General features: G+C 56.1%; 9 protein-coding genes across 9 annotated transcripts; 7 read left to right on the top strand and 2 right to left on the bottom strand.

Annotated features, from left to right (window-relative positions):
- Window positions 1-2,228: 2,228 nt before the first annotated feature.
- Window positions 2,229-5,129, top strand: VTJ04DRAFT_4019 (uncharacterized protein; the record flags this gene model as incomplete). The annotated part of the gene is made up of 3 exons (XM_069361983.1): window positions 2,229-2,357; window positions 2,424-2,780; window positions 2,841-5,129. 3 exons carry the CDS (start codon window positions 2,229-2,231, stop codon window positions 5,127-5,129), a joined length of 2,775 nt encoding a protein of 924 aa, XP_069222539.1.
- Window positions 5,130-5,145: 16 nt separating this feature from the next.
- VTJ04DRAFT_4020 (uncharacterized protein) lies at window positions 5,146-5,530 on the bottom strand (the record flags this gene model as incomplete). Its single annotated transcript, XM_069361985.1, has 2 exons — window positions 5,146-5,274; window positions 5,378-5,530. 2 exons carry the CDS (start codon window positions 5,528-5,530, stop codon window positions 5,146-5,148), a joined length of 282 nt encoding a protein of 93 aa, XP_069222540.1.
- Window positions 5,531-6,860: 1,330 nt separating this feature from the next.
- VTJ04DRAFT_4021 (uncharacterized protein) lies at window positions 6,861-7,815 on the top strand (the record flags this gene model as incomplete). The annotated part of the gene is made up of 3 exons (XM_069361986.1): window positions 6,861-7,182; window positions 7,241-7,507; window positions 7,568-7,815. The coding sequence occupies 3 exons, from the start codon at window positions 6,861-6,863 to the stop codon at window positions 7,813-7,815; spliced, it is 837 nt and encodes a 278-aa protein (XP_069222541.1).
- Window positions 7,816-10,347: 2,532 nt separating this feature from the next.
- Window positions 10,348-11,085, bottom strand: VTJ04DRAFT_4022 (uncharacterized protein; the record flags this gene model as incomplete). The annotated part of the gene is made up of 2 exons (XM_069361987.1): window positions 10,348-10,608; window positions 10,675-11,085. The coding sequence occupies 2 exons, from the start codon at window positions 11,083-11,085 to the stop codon at window positions 10,348-10,350; spliced, it is 672 nt and encodes a 223-aa protein (XP_069222542.1).
- Window positions 11,086-12,492: 1,407 nt separating this feature from the next.
- On the top strand, window positions 12,493-14,422 carry VTJ04DRAFT_4023 (uncharacterized protein; the record flags this gene model as incomplete). The annotated part of the gene is made up of 2 exons (XM_069361988.1): window positions 12,493-12,632; window positions 12,688-14,422. The coding sequence occupies 2 exons, from the start codon at window positions 12,493-12,495 to the stop codon at window positions 14,420-14,422; spliced, it is 1,875 nt and encodes a 624-aa protein (XP_069222543.1).
- A 323-nt stretch (window positions 14,423-14,745) lies between these two features.
- On the top strand, window positions 14,746-17,085 carry VTJ04DRAFT_4024 (uncharacterized protein; the record flags this gene model as incomplete). The annotated part of the gene is made up of 4 exons (XM_069361989.1): window positions 14,746-15,252; window positions 15,324-16,531; window positions 16,594-17,007; window positions 17,079-17,085. The coding sequence occupies 4 exons, from the start codon at window positions 14,746-14,748 to the stop codon at window positions 17,083-17,085; spliced, it is 2,136 nt and encodes a 711-aa protein (XP_069222544.1).
- A 402-nt stretch (window positions 17,086-17,487) lies between these two features.
- Window positions 17,488-19,868, top strand: VTJ04DRAFT_4025 (uncharacterized protein; the record flags this gene model as incomplete). The annotated part of the gene is made up of 6 exons (XM_069361990.1): window positions 17,488-17,501; window positions 17,831-17,985; window positions 18,049-18,303; window positions 18,370-19,122; window positions 19,188-19,269; window positions 19,337-19,868. The coding sequence occupies 6 exons, from the start codon at window positions 17,488-17,490 to the stop codon at window positions 19,866-19,868; spliced, it is 1,791 nt and encodes a 596-aa protein (XP_069222545.1).
- Window positions 19,869-20,953: 1,085 nt separating this feature from the next.
- VTJ04DRAFT_4026 (uncharacterized protein) lies at window positions 20,954-21,334 on the top strand (the record flags this gene model as incomplete). Its single annotated transcript, XM_069361991.1, has 2 exons — window positions 20,954-20,978; window positions 21,153-21,334. The coding sequence occupies 2 exons, from the start codon at window positions 20,954-20,956 to the stop codon at window positions 21,332-21,334; spliced, it is 207 nt and encodes a 68-aa protein (XP_069222546.1).
- Window positions 21,335-21,341: 7 nt separating this feature from the next.
- On the top strand, window positions 21,342-22,498 carry VTJ04DRAFT_4027 (uncharacterized protein; the record flags this gene model as incomplete). The annotated part of the gene is made up of 3 exons (XM_069361992.1): window positions 21,342-21,539; window positions 22,080-22,165; window positions 22,231-22,498. The coding sequence occupies 3 exons, from the start codon at window positions 21,342-21,344 to the stop codon at window positions 22,496-22,498; spliced, it is 552 nt and encodes a 183-aa protein (XP_069222547.1).
- Between the last annotated feature and the right edge of the window lies 1 nt (window position 22,499).

The following is a 22,499-nucleotide window of genomic DNA, read 5'->3' on the forward strand; positions in this document are numbered from 1 at the left end:
CTTGGGCAACTGACAAATCGCAACTCCACTCTGAGATCCTCTTCCCCTTTTCCGTCTGTCCATTTTCTTGTCTTCCTGTTTTTCCCTCCCATTCCCAGCTCCCAAATCTGGGCGCCGAGGATCTGCAACCAGAAGAGCCCAGCGTCTCGACAATATCCCTGGCTGCACTACGCGCGATGACACCCCGTCATCACCTTACTTTTCAGCTTGACAGAAACACATGACAGTTGACAGCACCGCCTCACTGCGTCGTCCGAGAGAGTCTCTGATAGGTACAGGTAGCCGAAGACGAACTGCTGTTCTTGGGTCGTGTTTCACCTAGGTGATGCTGCATAAGGTACCGGCACGGAGTATCCCGCACCTCGAGCATTTCCACCAGTATATCTCGTCCAGATGCGGATGGTCCATGCAATGTAGAAAAAGTATCCGGCGAGCAACTTTGCGGGGGAATCAAATTGTATAGCACATACGGATGGAAGATCAGCTGCTCGCATTCGAGATAAGCGGCTCAACGGCACGATGAGGAACTTTTGTAGGACGAGGACATAGCAGTGCCGTTTGCCTGCAAACGACCTCCGAACCCTCTCCGGGCACCGATGCCGTGATATTTGTCAATCTATTCACGCTCGGCCACAAATGACCAACCCCTCCTCGGTCGGCACATCCGCCGTCTGGGCGGCACCCTGCCGCTCTCACTGCCGGGCCACGAGACCAACATGGCGGCGCTGTGCTTCTTGCGGCGCGCTGTGCGACATTCACGATTAATCTGTCGCAAAGCTTGGACTCCATTTCCCGTATCTGCAATGCCGGGTGAAGCTGATCCGCCTGACCGTTGTGAGACTGTGCTGCAGGGCTCTTGGTGTTTAGCCGCCTTTCCTATGTCCATAGCTATTACATATGTACATACGTGACAGCTTGCACCCCCGCAGTTGGCGATACCTAGGTAGAGGTAGGTAGGTAGTTGTTGATGCCCTGGCAGCGCATGGCACTAGCAGACTGCGCTTGACAGCAGACAAACCTTCCAGGATGCTACTCAGCCCTGACCACGACAAAGCATGTCAAGGCGATCGGACCTCGGCTGAGAGTGCCATCGTTCTGCAGGAACAACAGCTCACGAACACGACGGCCAACGCCGTCTGTAAGGCGCATGAGATGGAAGTGCGGACACTGATAACTGGACCTGCTTAAACCTGCTGTTTGCTGTGTGTGGAGTTTCCTGGAGAGCTGTGATCGAAACCCTCAGAGGCCCTCGGCACTCCTTCGGCGCCCCATGTGGCCCTCCAACGGCCCCCCCACCACTCCAGACTTGGCAGGAGATTTGAGCCCCTGGTTCGGCAGACGACAGGGCCCCCCCTCCATTTGACGATCTTGACGTCTTTGCCATGCATTCAATGCATCAAGATCCACACCTCCAACTTTGCACAAGTGAACACCTACCGTACAGGGGCCAGGCCATCGGCGTCACCCACCTGCCCTCTGCTTTCTGCTCGGTAGTTAGTCCAATATGCATTGGATAACTATCGTATTGCCCCTTTCTCTAGTGTATTCTGAGTATGAGGCTATGTCCTACCGAGTCCAGCACGGCCCTCGAAGCTCAGGGAGAGAAGAGTATCATGAGGTTGGATTTTGTAAACGCCTCTGCGTCTCCTTCAAGAGCGCTCAAGACAGCCCCCAATGACACTGGGTGCTGGATCCGCCAAGCTACAGCCCTAATTTGGTGTAATCCAGGGCCAGCGGGCGCCCTACCCAGACAGGCAGGCCGTTGGCTTCTGCATCTCAGCCGTGGCACCCTGTGAATCTCCGCCCAGACAACGGCGGCTGTCCCAAGACACGTCCCACACGGGCCATGGCCACAAATTAAACGGCCCTTGGCGAGGGTTTGTGGGGTCTTGTGCGGTTGCATTCCATGGTTACGCCGTGCGCCGAGCTGCCCTCCCCGTACAAGACAACTACGGCAGTCTGCTTTCGACACATGCCCAATGAGGGCGGCCGGAACCGTCGGTGATAAGAATTTGGGTAAATGCGGACGCAACCGAGAGCCCGTGACGGCGCGACGGCGCATAGGGGGAACAAGACATGTCCGTGGCCGGATCTATATAACATGCCCGTGGTCGTCCCATCTGCCATCTTGAGACCACCACCACCATCATAGGGGTCCAGGCCTGCAGTGTCTCTTGCGACCCGTCCACTCTTTCAAAACCACCCTGACGTAGAGGAGCGGCCTCACCATGCTCTGGATCAGCGCAGCCCTTGCGCTCCTGGCCGGCAAGGCCATCGCCAACTCGGCCCCCGAGGCCGTCACCGAGCCTCCCGCCATTGTCCCTGGCGCGTACATCGTCGAGTATGAGGGCGATCAGGTGGGTGTTTTTATGAGCCCGGATCACGAAACTTTAGAGCAACCATTCCGCTGACCTGCTCCCCAGGACACCAACTCCTTCGTCAAGGAGCTCGGCGGCGAGGCGTCGCTGCGCCGGGACCTGCGCTTCAAGCTCTTCAAGGGCGCCTCCATCCAGTTCAAGGACACCGAGAATGCCGAGGCCTTGGTTGCCAAGGTGGCAGAAATGCCCAAGGTGAAGGCCATCTTCCCGGTCCGGAAGTATGCGGTCCCGCACCACGTCGTGCATTCCACCGGCTCGGCCGCCATCGAGACCACCCTGGCCAGGCGTGCCGAGGGCAACGAGACCGACACCTTCTCGACCCACATCATGACCCAGGTCAACAAGTTCCGCGATGCCGGTATCAAGGGCAAGGGCATCAAGATTGCCGTCATTGACACGGGTGTAAGTGCTTGAGCGCGGGTCGCCAATTACTACCTACGCATCATATGCTGATGAGTCCAGATCGACTACCTTCACCCTTCTCTCGGTGGCTGCTTCGGCCCCGGCTGCCTGGTTTCCTACGGCACTGACCTGGTCGGCGATGACTTCAACGGTTCCAACACCCCGAAGCCCGATCCGGACCCCATGGACTGCCAGGGCCACGGCACCCACGTCGCCGGTACCATTGCCGCTCAGCCCAACAACCCCTACGGCATCATCGGTGCTGCCACGGACGTTGAGCTCGGCGCTTATCGTGTGTTCGGTTGCGATGGCGACGTCGGCAACGATATCCTGATCGCCGCCTACAACATGGCGTATGAGGCTGGTAGCGACATCATCACCGCCTCGATCGGTGGTCCCTCTGGTTGGGCGGAGGATCCCTGGGCTGCTGTCGTGACTCGCATTGTCGAGAACGGTGTTCCTTGCGTGGTCTCTGCCGGAAACGACGGCTCTGCTGGTGTCTTCTACGCCTCGACCGCTGCCAACGGCCGCAAGGTCACCGCCATTGCTTCCATCGACAACGCCATGACCCCGACCCTGCTCAGCAACGCCTCCTACTCGGTGGATGGCACCCGCGGTGGCGACTTTGGCTTCACGGCCGGTGACCCGGACAACTGGACCGAGATCAGCCTGCCTCTGTGGGCTGTCAACTTCGACACGACCGACGAGGCCAACGGCTGCGACCCCTATCCCGAGGACACTCCCGACCTTTCGGGCCACATTGTGCTGATTCGCCGTGGCACTTGCACCTTCGTTCAGAAGGCCGAGAATGCTGTTGCCAAGGGGGCCAAGTACGTCATCTACTACAACCACTCGCCTGGCACCGTCATCGTCTCTGCCAGCGGCGTTGAGGGCCTCGAGGCTGTCGCTATGGTTACTGCCGAGCAGGGTGAGGCCTGGATCCGCGAGCTCGCCGCCGGCCGCAAGGTCGTCGTCTCCATGCCGAACCCGGCCACTGCTGGCAAGTTCCTCATCTACACCCCGAACAACAACTCGGGCGGTTTCATGAGCGACTTCACCAGCTGGGGTCCCACCTGGGAGGTTGAGGTCAAGCCCCAGCTTGCCACGCCCGGTGGTCTGATCCTGTCGACCTACCCGCGCGCTCTCGGCTCCTACGGTGTGCTCTCCGGCACCTCCATGGCTTGCCCCCTGGCCGCCGGCGTCTACGCTCTCATCATGAACGTGCGCGGTACCAAGGACCCCAAGACCATTGAGAACCTCCTTTCGTCGACCTCGAAGCCGAACCTGTTCCACACTGGCGGCGAGACGGCGCCGTTCCTCGCCCCCGTCGTCCAGCAGGGCGCCGGTATCATCCAGGCCTGGGACGCTGCCCACGCCACTACGCTTCTCAGCATTTCGAGCATCTCCTTCAACGACACTGAGCACTTCGCCCCGGTCCAGAACTTCACCGTCCACAACACTGGCAAGACCGAGGTTACCTACTCCCTGGGCCACCGCGGTGCCGCCACCGTCTACACGTTCCGGGACGCCAGCCAGACCACCCCCAACGCCTTCCCCGGCGTCCTGACTGAGGAATACGCCACCCTGACTTTCAACGACGACAAGTTCACCCTGCCTCCGGGCCACCGCAAGATCGTCAGCGTGCGCGTGCAGCCGCCCGCTCTCGACGCCAAGCTCCTCCCCGTCTACAACGGCTACATCACCATCAACGGCACCGACGGCTCCAACCTGTCCCTCCCCTACCTCGGCGTCATCGGCAGCATGCGCGAGCACTCCGTCCTCGACGCCAGCCGCACCTACGTCCGCAGCAACCGCGTCGAGGGCCGCGTCCCCGCCAACACCACCTTCGTCCTCCCCCCCGCCGGCTTCGCCAACGACACCTCGTACCGCAACCGCACCGAGATGCCGCGCATCGTGCTCCAGCTGACCATGGGCTCGGCGCACGTGCGCGCTTACGTCGTGCCCGTCGGCGGCCGCACCGCCGTGGGCGTCCCCCGCGTCGAGAACCCCTTCGGCATCGACGCCATTGGTCTCGCAGAGGGCTTCCCCTCGATGTGGAACCCGCGCGGCACGTCGCAGTTTACTTGGGACGGCAAGCTCGAGCACGGCGCCTTCGCCCCCGCCGGCAGGTACAAGCTTGCTCTGCGCGCGCTGCGCATCTTTGGCAACCCGGAGCGCAAGGAGGATTATGACGCGGCTGAGTCAGTCGAGTTCAACATTCGCTACCTGGGCGGCGGTTCGGCGAAGTTGAGGCGGTGGAAGGAGCGCTGCCGCAGTGAGGAGGCGGCTACTGCTGCGGGCGCGGAGAAGATGAAGCGGTCTGCGAGGTTGGCTTTGGAGGAGAGGTAGATAATACCGCAGGTACCTACCTAGGTGGTGAAAATGGGTTGTGGTGATCCATTGCATGCATGGATCTGTTAATTTTTTTATTATTATTAGTGTACTGTATCTGTATCGTACAATTTTGGGGGCTAGCATATACAAAGCGATCGCTCTATTTCATTTGTTAAGACATCAGACTCGATCCTGTCCCTCTTGGCGTGTGAATGTGTCTATTCACTATGTGTGTCCCCTATGTCAGGTACGTATGTATGTACTATGGATGTGTTGATGTTGCGTGTCGGATAAAGTGATGGAGGGACGGCATCGGACCGCGTCGCAGCACCGTTAACCTTTTCGAGTGCGGGATCATCAGTGGCTTGCCCGCCCTGCAGCTTTTGACACGGCGGTGTCGTGGAAATGGAGGGCATGGATTGAGAAAGGATCGACACTCAGGGCGGATATGGTGGGAGAGTTGCAGGTCTTCCCTCTTTAGGCAATTTCTGGGAAGTGCCGTGTTGTTCCACAGGAGCAGCTGAAAAGAAAGCCCACTTTTTTGCTTCACAGATCAGCTGTCCAGGGAGACACAGCGGGAAACTTAGCTTCAAGGCTTATGTTGCTTCTGCGTCGAAGTCGGTTCTGACATGTTCGGAGTATGTAGGGGCTAGACCTCACACTTACACCGCACATCGCGACGATCTTATTTTGGATGCCATGTGGCTCATGTTGGCGTTTTCTCGCCCTCGGTGACATTGTGGAGATGTCTCACATCACGATAATTTGGGGTAGTCATAGGAAATGGCTTCCAAACGGGTTGCATCGCTGAGAGGATGTTGCTTATTCTGCCATGGTGTTTTCCTTCACACTTGGGAAATGAGTGGTATGAGTGGTGTTGGGTGTGGTTGTCCAAATAGCGGTTGTCCCAATTCCCACTACCTTTTGAGGACCTCCCCCTGAAGTAGACGTTGTATGCGGTGTCATGTTGGAGGGCACACAGCAAGACCGTTAACTTGCATGGTGTCAAAATTCCAGCCACTACAGTTTCTTCCAAGTTCAGTCTTGCTTCGGAGAAGCTTGGTCTGGCCTGGCCGCCGTTTCCTCCACAAACACGTCCGTCTCGCTGAAGAAGTGATCGACGGGGCGGGATCTCCCGTCGATCGCGATCTGCCCTGCATCTCCCCTGTCTATCCCTTTGCTTCACCGTTTCAGCCTCCACAACCATCGTGTCACGCAAGGGTTGGGCGAGATCCCGGAAGACGCGGAGATGGAGAGGGTTGGCCGCTAGCTAGCTGTCTCAACAATGAGGTGTCAAAGTGATTGCCCCGACCTTGACCGCACGGGGAGACCATCATCACCGGGGTAGGTACGCTTGTGGGGAGGCATTGAGATGATCGCCGTCAACCAGCCGCGAAGAGAGAGGATGTGCTTGACGATCACTGGCGGAGTGATCGTCAAGGGAGAGACGACAACGCAGTGTTGCGGTGATGAGAGGAGCTCCATGTGGCAATGACGGTCAGGAGAAGGACGGGAGATGAACGAAAAGTGAGACTCGAAAAAGTATATATTCCTCGATGTCCTCCGGGTTCAAGTCGTTTCTCTCAGCACCATCAAACAGCCTCATCAGCTTCCACAGCATCTTCTCTCACACCTTCTTCAATACATCTAATAATCTCTAATACTCCAAGCCACTCCTTCAAACTTCCCTATCATCACACACAGTCACTCCTTCGACTTGTACACAATCATCACCAAACCATCAAAATGAAGTTCTTCAACGTCCTCGCCGCTTTCGCCTTCACCTCCGCTCTGGCCGCCCCGGCTGCTCCGGGTGCCCAGGCCAACGGTGTCCTCGACACCCGCCACGACAATGTTCCCGCTCCCTCTCCCGTCCCGGCTCCCTGCACCACCGGCTGCGACAAGCTCGTCCCCATCAAGCACCGCCCCTGGCTCGAGAAGTGCAAGCACAGCAAGTCCAAGAAGTGCCACGCCGTCTCTCGCGACCAGGTCCTCCTCGACCTCGACGCCCTTCTCAAGGTGGTTCTCGATGTTGATGCCAAGATCAAGGCCGACATCAACCTCCTTGGTACGTCTCTCTCTGTCCCTTGACGCTCTACCGGTGAATACTGACAATGAATCCACAGACATCCTCAAGGCCAAGGCCAACGTCGAGCTTAGCGACATTCTCAAGATCGTCGCCAGCCTCAAGGCTCACCTCAAGGTGCTGCTCAACACCGCTCCCAAGCTGGACGGCCTGGTCATCGACGCCGATGTCCTGGTCAAGGCCGACCTGGATCTGCTCCACGACCTTCTCACCCGCGTCCGTGGCCTGATTGGCGACATTGATCTCTGCCTCACTGGTCTGGATGGTCTCAACATTGATCTCGATCTCGATATCGACCTCGACGTTGGTGAGTAACTCTTCCTCTCTCAAGTCATCAGGGATGTCATTAGCTGACAGTTGGACACAGACCTGCTCGGCATCAAGGTCGATGTGGAGGCCACTCTCGACACCATCCTCGCTCCGGTTGTCGCGCTCGTCGAGGATCTTCTTGCCAACCTGGCCATTGACATCAAGGCCGACGTCGACGTCGATGTCAACCTCGGCCAGACTGTCGACGATGTCGTCGGCGTTGTCAACGCCCTTAACAAGGATTGCGCTGACATCAAGGGCATTCTCAAGGGCGTCAAGGGCCTGCTCCGCAAGATCCTGGCCTAAGCCCCTGATGAAGCAGGGAACCTGGCCGATCTCGGTCTCAAAAGACGAGGAGTTGTGGGTGAGAGGATAGTTGGGGGTTGCTAGATAGTGGAGGATGTGGAAATGTTCTCGAGCATCACTGTACTTAGATTCTAATTTGTAATTGCGTGATAATGGACTGGAAATATTAGAGTTGGAACCCTAATCTTCCCTGGTGCCATGTGTAGTTTTGAGCTGAATATGCGAACTTCTCCATTCTATGAGACTTGGATAGCCAACTCAAACACCAAGCCATGACAAGCCAAGGCTATGGATGTTCATCTTAAGATGTCAGCATAATAATTGCTTATAGACCACATTCTCCACCTGAATATGCTCCCCCTACAACGTCCAATGACAGGCGACAGACAACCTCATGATGGCAACCAATGTTGTGAGATGTTCACAACTGGACGGTATAGAAGTGATGAGTGAACTGTGACAGCAAAAGCGAATCCGTCGAAGCCGTCATTATCTTAGTTGGATTTGTATGTAGCGTCCCGGTGAGAACGTGACCAGAACGACGCAGCCAGCAAGCCCCTTTTCTCAGAATCCTTCCTACCTAGGTACCTAGGTAAGTTATTCAGCTGTTCACTCACAAGGCGTATGGCTGTCTCCAAGCCCCGGACATCGGAACATTCTTAAGGGGTGAGGGATGATGAGGTTGTCCTCACAGTCTCCTTGAAAACCACTCAGCTTGTTGATTATCAGGTCTCTTACCTGGGGCATATAGACTAAAGGAGAGCCATCTCCACGCATTCTTCAAGATCGGCCCTGGATTCTTTTCCTCCACCGTAACTCATGGTCAAAGGAATTAAGAAACCGCCTGGAAACCATGAGTGTTAGGTTTCTTTGCAATATGGGATATCTGATCAGATCTGAGTGAGCGGTACTTCATGGGAAAACCTAAACCTAAACCCAAGTCTATCGTATTTTTCAGGTCAGAGTAAATATCTGGAGAATGTTTTCCTTTTTTCCCTCTCACCCTCACTCTCTTGAACCACAACACTCTTCAATCTCTTTCCAGAACGCTACCATCAAGATTACTCGCAGGTTCTAATCTCCTGCTCTACCTTCTGCTCAACATCCACTACTCGCCCACACCCCAACTTGCCTGCATACCTACCTCTCGAGCCACCTCGAGCCGGCCCGTCTCACGCCCCAAGCTTCACACAAGCTACCACAGTTTTTCCAGCGTGAGAAGCAACCGCTCATTCCAATTATCATCGTCATCATGTGCAAGGTCTTCCACTACACGTATTCCTGCGGCCACACTCTGTACTCGGTCAAACATTGCATCTACGCGCCCTGGTGCCAGCTTCAACATGCCGTGGGCAAACGGTTCAGCACGAGCTGTGGCCAATGCGTGCGCTAATTAGACTCAAGCTCAAGCTCAGAGGGGCTGATTCACATGGAGGAGGAATTTGAGGAAGTTTGAAGTGCCATTGGGATGTGACATGGACTTAGGGGAGGCGAAATCACACAGTCAGGAGGGGAGCAAGGTGCGTTATTAGGCGGGGGTTGGGACATGGCGAATATGGAGCGAACGACATAGGGGCAGTTATCGTTCAAGGAATTTCACAAGGGGTTTCGTGGGCACCTAACGAGGGAGGCCGCGGACGTGGTGTATGGTCTTGGGCTGGCGGTTGGTCTCTGGGAAGGGGTTGTTGATGTTCGCGACTACGGAGTATGTATGTGTAGGTGCCATTCAGAGACAACGCATGATGCTCAAAGGTAAGTAGGCAGGTAGGGATTGATGACTTGTACAACGCGACCATCCTCGACATGTAACAGGCCACGATGATAGCCAACATGCTATACACGTAGTCATGACTACTGTCAAGTTCATTCTACAGGAGTATATCAAGAATAACAGCTTCATCTCTTTTGCCCTCATCGCACCCCGCTCAAGACGACTGGACATGTCAACCATCTCACTTCTTAGACAGGGCCCCACGCTTCCTTGTCTATTTTTCCAGCATTTGTTCAGGTTCAGGTGGTGGCTGCGTTGTAATGATTTTGATGCATTCAAGCTTTTGGAGGTACGATGATTTATGGCACTCAGGCGCAAGTTACATGACCTAACGAGATGGTGGCACTCCTTTTATTAGTTTTATCTACCTAGGTACTAGCTTGGTATACGGTTGGTTTGCAGTATGTCCTCCTCTTATGATGCCGAATGCAATATCGGCACCGGGTGAAGTTTTCATGGGATTTTCATGAGATATATGTGGTATAGCTGGGTTTGAGAGCTGCAAACGGACGATGTCCGTTGGTCTTTGTGCTGGGTGGAGGATCTTCGGCCATTTCTCTGGAAGACCCTTCACTGAGTTCGTGGGAACACCCCCACAACACAATCCAGAACTGTTCAGTGGCCCGTCTCAAACCTCCCCTGGTCGCAGTGTTTGGTCGAGTCCATAGACGATCAGAGTGCGGTCTGTCTCTCCATTTCCCGCTCCATTGCCCAGATCGATACTCCCTGGAACCAACGCCTTCCAGCGACGTTCCCATTCCTCACAACAAGGCTGTCCCAACCAACAGCATGAGCGTGCTCACTGCGAACCCAGCGATCGGCAGACCTCCACCTGGGATCAGGGAGGCAGCGGCGTTGTCAGAAGGCGATGGGGCAGCGCCAGTCGGTGTAGAGGTTTCGTCCGAAGAGTCCAGGAGAGCCGACAGGTTGGGATCGTTGTCGAAGTAGACATCAATGGAGCTGGCATTATTACATCCCTCGGGTTGACTCCGAGTGCCGGAAACAAAGTTGACAGCAGCGCACTGCAAACCGTCAGCTTAAGGACCTAGGAAAATGCAAGTCGGTAAGAAGACAGCAAGAAAACCCACCTGATAGAGCATGCCATCCGGCGCGTCACATGCGATCCCGATAAACCCCTTCTTTCCAACCCACTCCTTGGGCGCTGTGACTTGCGGCTCACACATGGCACCACGGCCGCTCTGGGTGAAGATGGGGAAGAGCTGAGTCCAGTTTCCTTGGGCCTTGCTGTCGAGAGTGGCGCGAATCAGGAAGCTGGCCTGTGGGTGGCCGAGGAGGAGGGCAACGGCGTCGCCGTCGACATGGAAATCGGTCGTGGTAGCGCTGGAAAGGTCGGCGTTGCCTCCGCCGCAGGGAGGGTTGGGCTGCAGCCGGTCATCCATGCGGTCACCCTCCAGCGGCGGCGGCAGGACAAGCTCGAAGTGGGCATAGGCTGTGCCGAGGAAGAGCAAGGAGGCAAGAAGGGTCCTGATGGGCGCCATTGTGGAAGAGGTTTGGAGAGTGGAAGGACGTGTGTCAATGGCTGGGATCAAGTTCAATGCCTCGAATCGATTCGAAGGAGGATAGTTGGCGGGATTGCAGGACTGGATGGAGAGCAGACAATGGAGACAATGGAAACAAAGAAAGACGGGAAAGACGCCGGGGCTCGGGGGTTTATCAGAGGCAGGACTGCCGGACCCCCGGCTCACCGAAGTGGTCCCGGATTTTGCATGGCGGCTCGGCACCGATGGGACCGGAAAACCTGGAAGGCGGTGGGTGACCGAACCAGACAACCGGGTCTCACGTCACATTATTTTTGTCTTCAACCCGATCTTGGCTCCAATTCTCCCACTGTCACGGAATGCATTGAATACTTTCCAGTGGATCGTGGAGGGAGCATGCAGCCTCTGGCTACTACTTCTTGAGGTCGTCGTAAGTACTGCTGGACCTTTGGGAAGCTGGGCTGAGGTGAAAAGTGGATGAAGTCAATGGGTCTAAACTCGACTTCGTGGTGTTTTTGCCCCGCAAAAGCTGCAGCTGGAAAGTCCCGTGCCGTCCATGGTCCCGCCTTCCTTCCCCACCCCCACGGCGGGGAGGGCCCACTTAAATCGCCAAGCTTCTGTGCCAAGACTTCAAGCCTCATGGCTTTCGCCTCCGAAAAGAGAACATTCATCCAGACTGATGATGCTCTTGTCGCTTCCAGATACATGGAGGGAATGATCTGTGATTCTGAGGATAACACAGCATCTCGGTCACCAGCTTGATAGCCTGGAGATCATGTTTGCAACAACTCAAACCTGCGCTCCCAGCCCTCCTTTGTCCGGCGTTCCGACGTCATGGAATCTGCGCGCTAACCGCATGCGGAATGGTGTCCAAGAACGAGCGAGTTTGAGCAAATTGTGGCCCGCACTGCCGGGACTGGTTGGCCCCAGCCGTCGCTGCTGACCACTCGCCGCCTGTCAAACCTCGCGAGCCTCCCACGCCTGCACAAGCGGCTTACCAAAGTCCCAGCGCCGCCATGCACATTCAACATTCGCGTGGCAGCGGCGTGGATTGGAGGGTGGGCTCCTATTCATAGTAGTTTTCAAGATGGTTTTGTGTGTTGAGTTCCCGGCCGCTGGGCTGTCTGAATTCCAGACTTTTGGATCATGAAACTTCCAGGTCGTGTTTGACCCTCGACCTTCATTTCGGAAACACATTCACTGTGTTTTTCTTCATCCACTCGACTCCGGCATTCCCACCCAAGCGAGGCCGGATATCCCGTCGAGGCCTGGTTGTTACACCCGTGTCACAAGTCGGAGCATGATATTGCTCTAGGTCATCCCATCGGGCCGCTTGTTGAGATAGGCCGCCTGAGGCTCCGGCTCCGACTCCAGCTCCGACTGGCAAACACTCTCCAGAGCTGCACCATGGATCACTCACATCACGGCACGAGCCGGTGGTCAACCGTGAACCAGGACCTGGCTCGCCGGTACTGGTATACTGTTGCGGGTTTCGTCGGCGCCCTGATCCTGATACGCGGCGTCAATGTCTACAAGGCTCGGACACGGTCCGTACACAAATCGCGTCCCTTCCAATGGCTTTGATGCTGACTTCGACCCTAGCTTACAACGACGAGCGGCACGCTCCGTTGAGTGCCCGACCCAGCCTTCCAACTGGTTCCTCGAGTTCTGGGCCACCATGACCGCAGTCGTTCGCGAAATCAGCGGGCCACAACTCTATGTGCCTCTGCGTGGTTTATCATGGCTCACCCCTCCGCCGCTAGGACGCATCATCGTGCTCCTCGTCTACTGGATCATCATTATCTACATGATGTCAATTAATGTGGTCAAAAAGGACGCCTTCTACTGGGAGCGCATCGGATATCGAAACGCCTGGGTTTCCATCACCCAACTGCCGCTCCTCTATCTGTTGGCGTCCAAATGCAACGTCATCAGCTTTCTCATCGGCACGAGTCATGAGAGGCTCAACTGGCTGCACCGCTGGGTTGGCAGGACCATGTTCGTCACGGCCACGGTCCACGGCTGGCACTTCTACACTGACTGGGCTCGCGCCGACTTTGTCGAGTACCAGTTCCGCATGATGCCTTCCCTCAAGTACGGCGTTGGTGCTTGGGCAATCTTGCTCTGGACCATGGTGTCGGGTCTGGCCCCTTTCCGGCGCTTCGCCTACGAGCTCTTTGTCATTCAACACCTCGTCAGCGTCGTCCTCCTGATTTGGCTGCTCTATGTTCATATCCCAAAGAGCGCCCGGTACAACCTGTGGTTCGCCATCGCAGCGCTCTGCTTCGACCGCCTTTGCTGCATCGTGCTTCTAGTCTGGCAGAATGTCCAGCTGTTCCCCGACAAGTCCAAGTGCACCGGTGGCCGGCGGATAGGGCACGCAGCCCAGTTGACGGCTGTGAGCGACTCCGTGGCTGTGGTTACCATCAAGGACGTCCATTTCAAGTGGCGCGCCGGCCAACATTTGTACCTCTGGATACCGAGCATTGGCGTGGCTGAGGCTCACCCCTATACCATCGCCTGCGCACACAGGTTGCCCCAAACATGCATTTGCAACAGCATCCAGCTGGTGGTCCGCAAGCACCGAGGCTTCTCACGCCGGCTCTGCGAAGCGGCCGCCCGTTCTGGAAAACCCAAGAAAGTGACGGCCTTTGTTTCCGGGCCGTATGGCGCTCCTCCTCGCTGGGATATTTACGAGACGATCGTCCTAATCTCGGCATCCACGGGCGCATCCTTCACACTTCCCATCCTCGAAAGCGTGATCCAAGGGGGCGATAGCAATTGCGTCAAGAGGGTCGAGTTCCTGCTGGCGGCGAGGCAGGGTGAAGAGGTGGACTTTTACGTTGGGAGGCTGCACGAGTTGATCCAGCACGCGAAAGAATCCGGCATCGAGCTGGGTGTCCATGTTGCCATAACGCGAGACCCCTCGGCGGCGGACGGGCTGGCCACTCGCCAGCGCATATCTGGTGACCCATCCTCCTCCTCCTCCTCATCATCATCACCAGAGAGCGGCACCGAGCAGCAAACCGACGAGAAGAATGCGAACACTACGTCAACCGATGTGGATGTTGAGCGGCGGCGCGGGTCGTCGGCGCAGGTGAGCAGCACGAGTACCGACTCCCATGTCACATACTCGTCAACGCGGCCCGACGTGGCGGCCTTGATACGCCGAGCAGTCGAGGCTACGGCGGGAGAGACGAGCGTCGTGGTGTGTGGCGGGCCATCACTGGCGTCAAGAGTGAGGAATTGTGTCGCGGCACTGTCGGACGAGCGCGCAGTACATAAGGGGACAGGAGCTCAGGGGATACATTTGCATGTGGAGGAGTACAGCTTTTAGATGTCCTACTAATTTCTTTTTGATGTTCATGATATCCCATCTTCCGAAACAATACATGATACCCCGCCGCGGGGTTGTAATGTTACGTTCCTGATGCGGATCTTGGCCATGAAAATTTCCAGATCTGCTCCTTACCCCAGTTCCAATTGGCCGAGACAGCGTTCTGCCCCACTTTAATTTTTTTGTTTTCAGTGAGTCAATGCGAATTTCCCGGCTCTGGGCGTCCATCTTTGCGGACGAAACCAGAAAACAGCCAACAGCCCCGCCATCTTCTTGAGACGGGGTATACAAGTGCCTATCCTCCCCGGCAGCGGCACCAGCTCATGACGCACTGCTCTGCCTCCCGACTGCTCCTCCTCTCCTCTCCTTCTCTTCGGTGCAGAGCATTCGGCGTTTCAACCAGATTCTTCCCCCAGACTCGACGTCTCCAATCGCCCCTCTCTCTACTCCCAGTCACACACGGCCGGGCCGTCTCGACAACCCCTCCTCTCTCCCTCGTCCGTTCTCGTCCGCTGTCCGCCACCCCCGTCTCCCTACCAACCATTCCGATACATACCATGGACCAGCTCGTACAGAAGGTCGGCGGCATGAGCCTTGAGGCCATGACCGACAAGTACCCCAACTGTTACCCCGAGCTGAACCCGTTCGACTTCTTCCGCGCCCACCTCACCAATGTCCTGGCCGACATCACCGGCGTTGACCCCGCCATCATCTACCCAGCCTTGTCATGGACATCAAGTCTCGAGAAGGGCGACTTGATCCTGGCTGCCCCGGCCCTTCGAGTCAAGGGAACGAAGCCGGATGAGCTCGCTAAGCAGTGGGCAGAGAAGGTGCGGCTTTCCTCTGGCGACATGCGTCGCCCGGACCACGTCCTCTGTGTTGTCTGACCCAAGTTCTCCAGTTCCCCGAAAACGACCCTGTTTTCCAAAAGCCAAACGCCTTCAACTACTTCATGTCTTTCTACCTTCGCGGTGACGTCGCCGTCCAGACCGTCATCCCCATGATCCAGAAGTACGGACGCGAGTACGGTCGCAACCCCGCCCATGGTCTGCGGGACCCCAAGGACCCCAGCAAGGGCAAGAAACGCATAATTGTCGAGTTCAGCTCGCCCAACATCGCCAAGCCCTTCCATGCCGGCCATCTGCGCAGCACAATTATCGGTGGCTTCCTGGCCAACCTCTTTGAGGGCGCCGGGTGGGATGTCATCCGCATCAACTACCTCGGCGACTGGGGCAAGCAGTACGGTCTGCTGGCCCTGGCCTATGAGAGGTACGGCGACGAAGAGGCGTTGAACAAGGACCCCATCAACCACCTCTTCCAGTTGTACGTGCGCATCAACAACGAGATGACCACCGAGAAGGAGGATATCGAGAAGCGCCGCCAGGCTGGCGAGGATGTGACGGAGCTGGAAGCCAACAGCCTTGACGAGCAGGCTCGCCGCTACTTCAAGAAGATGACAGACCGCGACCCGGCTGCGCTTGAGATGTGGCGTCGCTTCCGCGATCTCAGCATTGTGCGCTACAAGGAGACGTATGCCCGCCTCAACATCCGCTTCGACGAATATAGCGGCGAGAGCCAGGTCTCGGAGGAGTCCATGGAGCGCATCGGCCGCGAGATGCAGGAGAAGGGCATTTGCAAGGAGGACAAGGGTGCCATGATTGTTGACTTTTCTGAGCTGGTGCCCGGCAAGGAGGGCAAGCGCCTCGAGAAGCCCATCGTGCGCAAGCGTGACGGCACCGCTCTGTACCTGACCCGTGATATCAGCGAGTTGCTCGCCCGTCACGAGAAGTACCAGTTCGACCGCATGATTTACGTGGTTGCCTCGGCCCAGGATCTGCATCTCAAGCAGCTCTTCAAGATCATCGAGCTCTTGGGCCACAAGGACATTGCGGACAAGTGCCAGCACGTCAACTTCGGTCTCGTTCTTGGCATGAGCACTCGCCGTGGCACGGTCAAGTTCCTTGACGATATCCTCAGGGATGTTGCCGACAAGATGCACGAGACAATGCGCAAGAATGCGGAGAAGTACGCCCAGGTCGAAAACCCTGAGGCGACCGCCGACATTCTTGGCATCAGCAGTGTGATGGTGCAAGACATGTCCGGAAAGAGGTACGTTGATAGGATTCTCTCACGCACATCGTGAACAGTTTTAGGCTGACACTTGACCCCAGAATCAATAATTACACATTTAACATGGATGCCATGACGTCCTTTGAGGGTGATACAGGCCCGTACCTCCAATACGCGCACGCTCGCGTGTCGTCGATCCGCCGTCGCGCGGAGCTGTCTGATGAGGAACTTGCCTCGGCCGACCTCTCGCTGCTCACTGAAAAGCATGCCGTCGACATCGCCCGCCTCCTCGCCCAGTGGCCCGACACGGTCCAGACCACTCTGCGCACCCTCGAGCCTACCACTGTGTTGACTTACCTGTTCAAGATGACGCATGCCCTGAGCAGCAGCTACGACCACCTGAAGGTGGTTGGCAGCGAGCGCGAGCTCATGAAGGCGCGCATGGCCCTGTATGACGCCGCGCACAAAGTGCTCGGAAACGGCATGCGCCTGCTGGGTTTGACCCCTGTAGAGAGGTATGTACACCCGTCTCCTATACGACAATATGTGCGAATGCGGAACATGATGCTGACGTTGAGGATCATAGGATGTGATGGGAATGATGTGCAAGAAAAACAAAAAAGTAATATTGGCTTCAGGTCAGGTTAGACAGCACAATAGATGTCCACTCTCTGTTAAGGTGGTGGCCAGATACCCCTTCCTTTCCCCCATGGCCCCTTCAGGGGTCGTGCTTGGCTAGAAGACAAGACTCGAAGTTGCTATCGTGCCTTGAGTCCCCATCATGTGAAAATCGTGCGAGTGATGCGTTCGGTGCCTTCCCTACAATCTCAATGATAGTTGGCGTCCACAGATGTTGAGCTCTCTTACCGTGTCTGTCCTGTCGGGCACTCTCTGCATGCTGGAAGGGGCTTGGAGGTTATCATGAAGGGCAAGTCCACCTCGTGAATGTCGATCAGCACACTTGCAAATGTGTGTTCTCACACAGGGACATTGCGATGCCTGGTGCCATGTTCGTCCTTTAATATCCACGGCCCATCTCTCTGGATTCTTCCGAGTTCGGACCTAAGGAATTGATACCTGACTTAACAGTGTTTCATAACTCCAGCGATCTGTACAACCAGCGAAGTCGTCGATATCAATCCCAGGAGTAGTGCGTCATTGTGTAACAGTTGTTCCCCCGCACTGGCTTGCACTTGATCCCTTCATGCTCCTCATCCGCGTAATCTTGTACATATGATTCTGACCTCAGCAAGCTCCAGATCTCAAACGTACCACACTTCCGTGCTTCCAAAACCAGGTTGTCCCGGCCTAGTGCTGACCGCAACTGACATCTATCAGAAGACTTCCTCCCACGCCATCAGCTCGATTGGTCGAGATGATTGGCAAGATATTGCTGGGGGCGGTGGCGACATACGTCCTAGCCGCCACCATCCGCTTCCTGTACAGACTCTACAAGCTCCCTCGTGGTGCTCGATTCCTTCCAGGTCCTATTGGTAACGGCTCTCTTCTCTCCCCTAGTTGCGGGTCTCTCCTCCTCCTAACCACCCCTTCCACAGGCATCCCCTTCATCGGCCGTGTCCATGATCTGCCGGAGAAATGCATGTGGGTGAAGATTCATGAGTGGGCCAAGGAGTACGGCCCGATCTACCAGACAGAGATCTTTGGGGAGACACACGTCTGGATCACCTCGGAAAAGGTCGCCAATGACGTCCTCTCCAAGAAGGCCAGCATTTACTCGGACCGGCCCATGATTCCGAACCTCCCTGACAACCGCACCAGCGGCGAGTACCTGGCCCTTCTTGGCAGGACTGGTAAGATTGCCGTATCCGGGCAGTGCCTTCATGACATAGAACGCTGACGGAGGGTGGGCAACACAGACACATGGCATCGGCAACGGAAACTTTGCAACCACTTGATGCGTGTCAGCACCATAGCATCTTTGCACCGCTATCCAACCATCGAGCGCGACCGCTTCCTCTATCTCATGGGACGCGACCCTGCCAACTACATTGAATGGATCGAGCAGTTCACCAGTCGCACCGTTTCCTGGCTTTCATGGGGCTCTCCGCGCCCGGCACAGATCCTGCGGCACACGACATTTGGTCTCCTTCAGACCATTAGCCCGTCGGGCGCTCTGCCGAACATCGTCAACGCGCTCAGGCATGTGCCGTTCTGGCTGAGCCCATGGAAGAAGAAGGAGATGCGGCGGCACGAACTTGAAAAACGGCTGTTCCGCTCCAACGTGAAGTATGTTGTAGAAAATGTGAAGAAGAACCAGGGAAGGCCGAGCTTCTTGAGAACGTTTGTCGAGGAGAAGCTCGCTGGGGAGGAAGCGAAACGGAAGGGCAACAAAGATGGCACCATCGCTGCGCTCAAGTGGGTCAGTGACCAGGACGAAGCCATGCACGTCGTCGGACTCATGGCAATCGCTGGTGCGCTTACCATTGGCAGTCCCATCCAGAGCTTCATCTTGGCCATGTGTCACTACCCGGAGTGGCAGCGGAAGCTGCAGGCGGAGCTGGATGAGAAGTTGGGTGGGCGGTGCCCTGAGCAGGACGACCGGGACAAGCTGCCGTTGTTGAGGGCTGTGGTGAAAGAAGTGATTCGGTGGCGTCCGCCGGTTCCGACGGGTGAGTGGTCTCTGTTGAGCGGGCTGTTCTGAAGGTGGTGACTGACGTTACACCGGCGTCCTTAGGCATTCCGCATGCATTGGAACAGGACGATGTCTATGATGGATACTACATCCCCGCTGGGGCAACGATTCACGCCTTGGAATGGTGAGGCTCTCCTCGTTTTTGTGTGCGTTAAGAGATAGCATGGACTAGAGCGATCTGACAGTCACAGGGGTATCACTCGCGACGAAAAGCTCTATCCGGATCCCGAGACCTTCAACCCACAGCGATGGCTGGACCCTTCATTCCCCACCTATCGCGAGCCCCTCACGCACTACCCCAACCTGTCGGGCTTTTCGCAATTCGGCTTCGGCCGACGGACGTGCCAGGGCATACCCGTGGTGGAGCAGGACCTGCTGCTGACCATGGGAGGTCTTGCGTGGGCTTTCAACATTCGCAAGAAACGAGATCCTGTTACTGGCCACGAGATCCCGGTTCACTGGAACGACTTCACGCCGCTCCTCATTGCCAAACCGTCACCGTTTGAATTTGATCTGGTTCCCCGCTCGGAAGAGCGTCTGCGCGTGGTGAGAGAGCGGTACCGGGCCGCCGTGCAGGCGCACGTTCTCGCGCAAAAGGACAGCCCGATGGATATGGAACAGTTTCGGGCAGACCTCGGGGATAAGATTGATGGGGATGAAAAGGCTCATGAGGATGTGTTGGTGGACGAGGCCGGTCTCGGCCCGGTAGGCAAGGATAAGTAGTGGAATAGTCATGATGCTTCGGCCAGTGGGACTACGGAGAACGGGGAAAGGGTCAGGCTTCGCCCACGCTCACTGACTACGCCGATATTTGCTCCTGGCCAGGGACCAAGGCTGAGTTCGGATTGAAGTGAAGCCGAGCCCGAGTTGGGGTGAGGTGACGTGGCTAGCATATCTAAAAGAAGTTGATGGGTGCCTGGAGGGGTTGGCTGTTGGGCTATCGCCTGGCGGCGGGCGCTTAGGAATGAGAGTGGTGGCGGCTTTTATGGAGAGGTATGAGGCAAGGCACAGATTGACAATACATTTCAGCGATGGCTTGTGATTCAAAATCAACAGCCGCGTGGAGTGGCGAGTGTTGTGTGCGTATTCATAATATTCCAGTAACGTGTGCCTATTTCCAAGCGCTTTCTCAGCAGGTTTAATAAGCATGTGGTGTATGTTGGCACGTTGGGTCATGGTTTCGAGGAGGGGGTGGCCTGCCGGTAGATGGACCGGCGTCGGGTGTGGTTGCGACGACAGAGATGGGTAAGGTACGTAGCTAACCGCCTGGTGATGGCAGAGATGAGAGGGAGGAGCCCAAGGGTTGGTGGTAGGTACCTTACAGGCATACACAAACATATACAGATACGATCGTGCCAATCTCCTGAGCGCTTCCCACGCGGGAAAGTACAGGGCAAATGGCCAGGGTGATATTCGTTATCTGACCTCACCTCATCAGAATCGGAAAGCGGCCGGGTTCACCTCAGGTAGTAGTAAGGTACCTGGTAGCTCTGGTCCACTACGGGTTTTGCACACGGCAAGATGCCGACAGGCGGGTGAAACAACAGTGGCAACAACAACCTTTTTCGCTTGTTGGGTTTCAAATTATGGGGATTGGCAGCTTTGCCGCAGTTGTGCATAGGTAAGGTAGTAAGGTAGGTTGGGATCTTGGTCTCAGATTTGGAAACATGCTGGTTGAGATGCCGTCGGGACGGATATCGCACCCGATGGTTACTATCACCACACCTTGACGGTCCCCAGTTCAGTGTTTGTGTTTCCGTTGCCTGAAGCTTGGAGTGAATGTCCATCATCTATCTACTGCCATAAACATGACCATCCATCCATTTTCCGACGGTGAGTGAGGGTGAAGTCGGTGAGTTCAGGGGATGGTGATGAGTAACGCCCGGCGGGGCCAACATGCGGTATTTCATATTTTACATCTGGCTAGTGGGATTGTTGAAAGTGAAGAAACCAACAACATGATCCTATCCTGTCCAACGACAATCTGATGACAGGCCAACCAACCAGCAACAATCCACCAATTTGTTTCTTGTTTGAGGCAGCAGCAGCAACAACAGCCACAACAACAACAACAACAACAACAACAACAACAACAACAACAACAACAACAACAACAACAACAACAACAACAACAACAACAACAACAACAACAACAACAACAACAACAACAACAAGATGCAACCACCTAACCGCCCAATGCCGACTCCTCCGAAAGTTCAAGTCCGAAAAGTGGATCCCCCGGCCCCGGACTTGGGACGGAGGGAACGGACCCCACAAAAATCCCGATGCCGGGCGGGAACGTGTCATGGAACCTGGGACGGGATCGGCAAGGAAGATCCGAGGCGGGACCCACAATCACGTGTGGAGTCAGGATTTGCCAAGGCCAGGCTCCAGGTTTGGGAAGCGCGGGATTGGTTGAGCCAAGGCAGGGGAGGAGATGGGGACGGGAGGTTCCCATGCGGGTGGGAAGGAGGGGCGCATCAGGCAGCAGCATTTGGATGGCTGAGGTTTGTCGGTTGCATGCTGTTTCAAACCTTCCATTGTCAATTCCTCGGGTCGGGTCAGGTTGTTGAGGGTGGAGCAGGAAGTGTGTCCATGTCCATCTTGAGCCATTGATTGATGAGAACTGGGTCGCTGCTGGGAGAGAGAGTTTGCCTTCTCAACCTGACCCACAAGGACGACCTGAGCGACGTGAAGGAGGGTGGGTGACACCAGGCGCGGCAATTTGCCCTGTAGGTTTGGTGATACGAAAGACGTACTGACGCACATAACACACGTACGCTTGGGGGTCGTGATCGCGGTAGGCACCGAAATAACCACTTCATCCATCCTTACCCGATTCCTGCAGGTTGACGCCGTTTGGGCTTGGGCGCGGCAAACAGCAGGGACCCTTCGGGAAGTCTACCTTTGGAACTTGGGAGTCTTGTCAGTCAGGGGGATTCTCAAAACTGGCTGCTGGCCCAAATCAGGGGGTTCTGTTGTGGCTTTTCACATTTTGAGGCCTTGTTTTCGAGTCTTAAGTGGGTTGTTGATCATTTGGCGGTTTGCTGGGTTCATGACCGAGTCTAATCTGGCCGCCATATAGGGGGTTAACATACCCTTCCATACGACATACCATTCAGGGGTCACAACAATACTTGACCTCCCTAGGTACGATTCCTCACGACGCCGCCATCGACATCTCAAGCCCTCTCGCCAGCCAGCCAGCCAGACAGACACAACAGCGCCATCACCTCGACGAGCTATACTTCTTGTCTGGCTATTTGGCTTCAGCTTGGCCAAGTCCTCAGCGCCAGCCTCTCCAGCGGACCTCCTCGACAACTGACTGTGTGGCCTGTCCATCCATGTACTGAC

Source organism: Mycothermus thermophilus (genome assembly GCF_041956435.1).
Source record: "Mycothermus thermophilus strain CBS 625.91 unplaced genomic scaffold VTJ04scaffold_2, whole genome shotgun sequence".
Lineage (NCBI taxonomy): Eukaryota > Fungi > Ascomycota > Sordariomycetes > Sordariales > Chaetomiaceae > Mycothermus > Mycothermus thermophilus.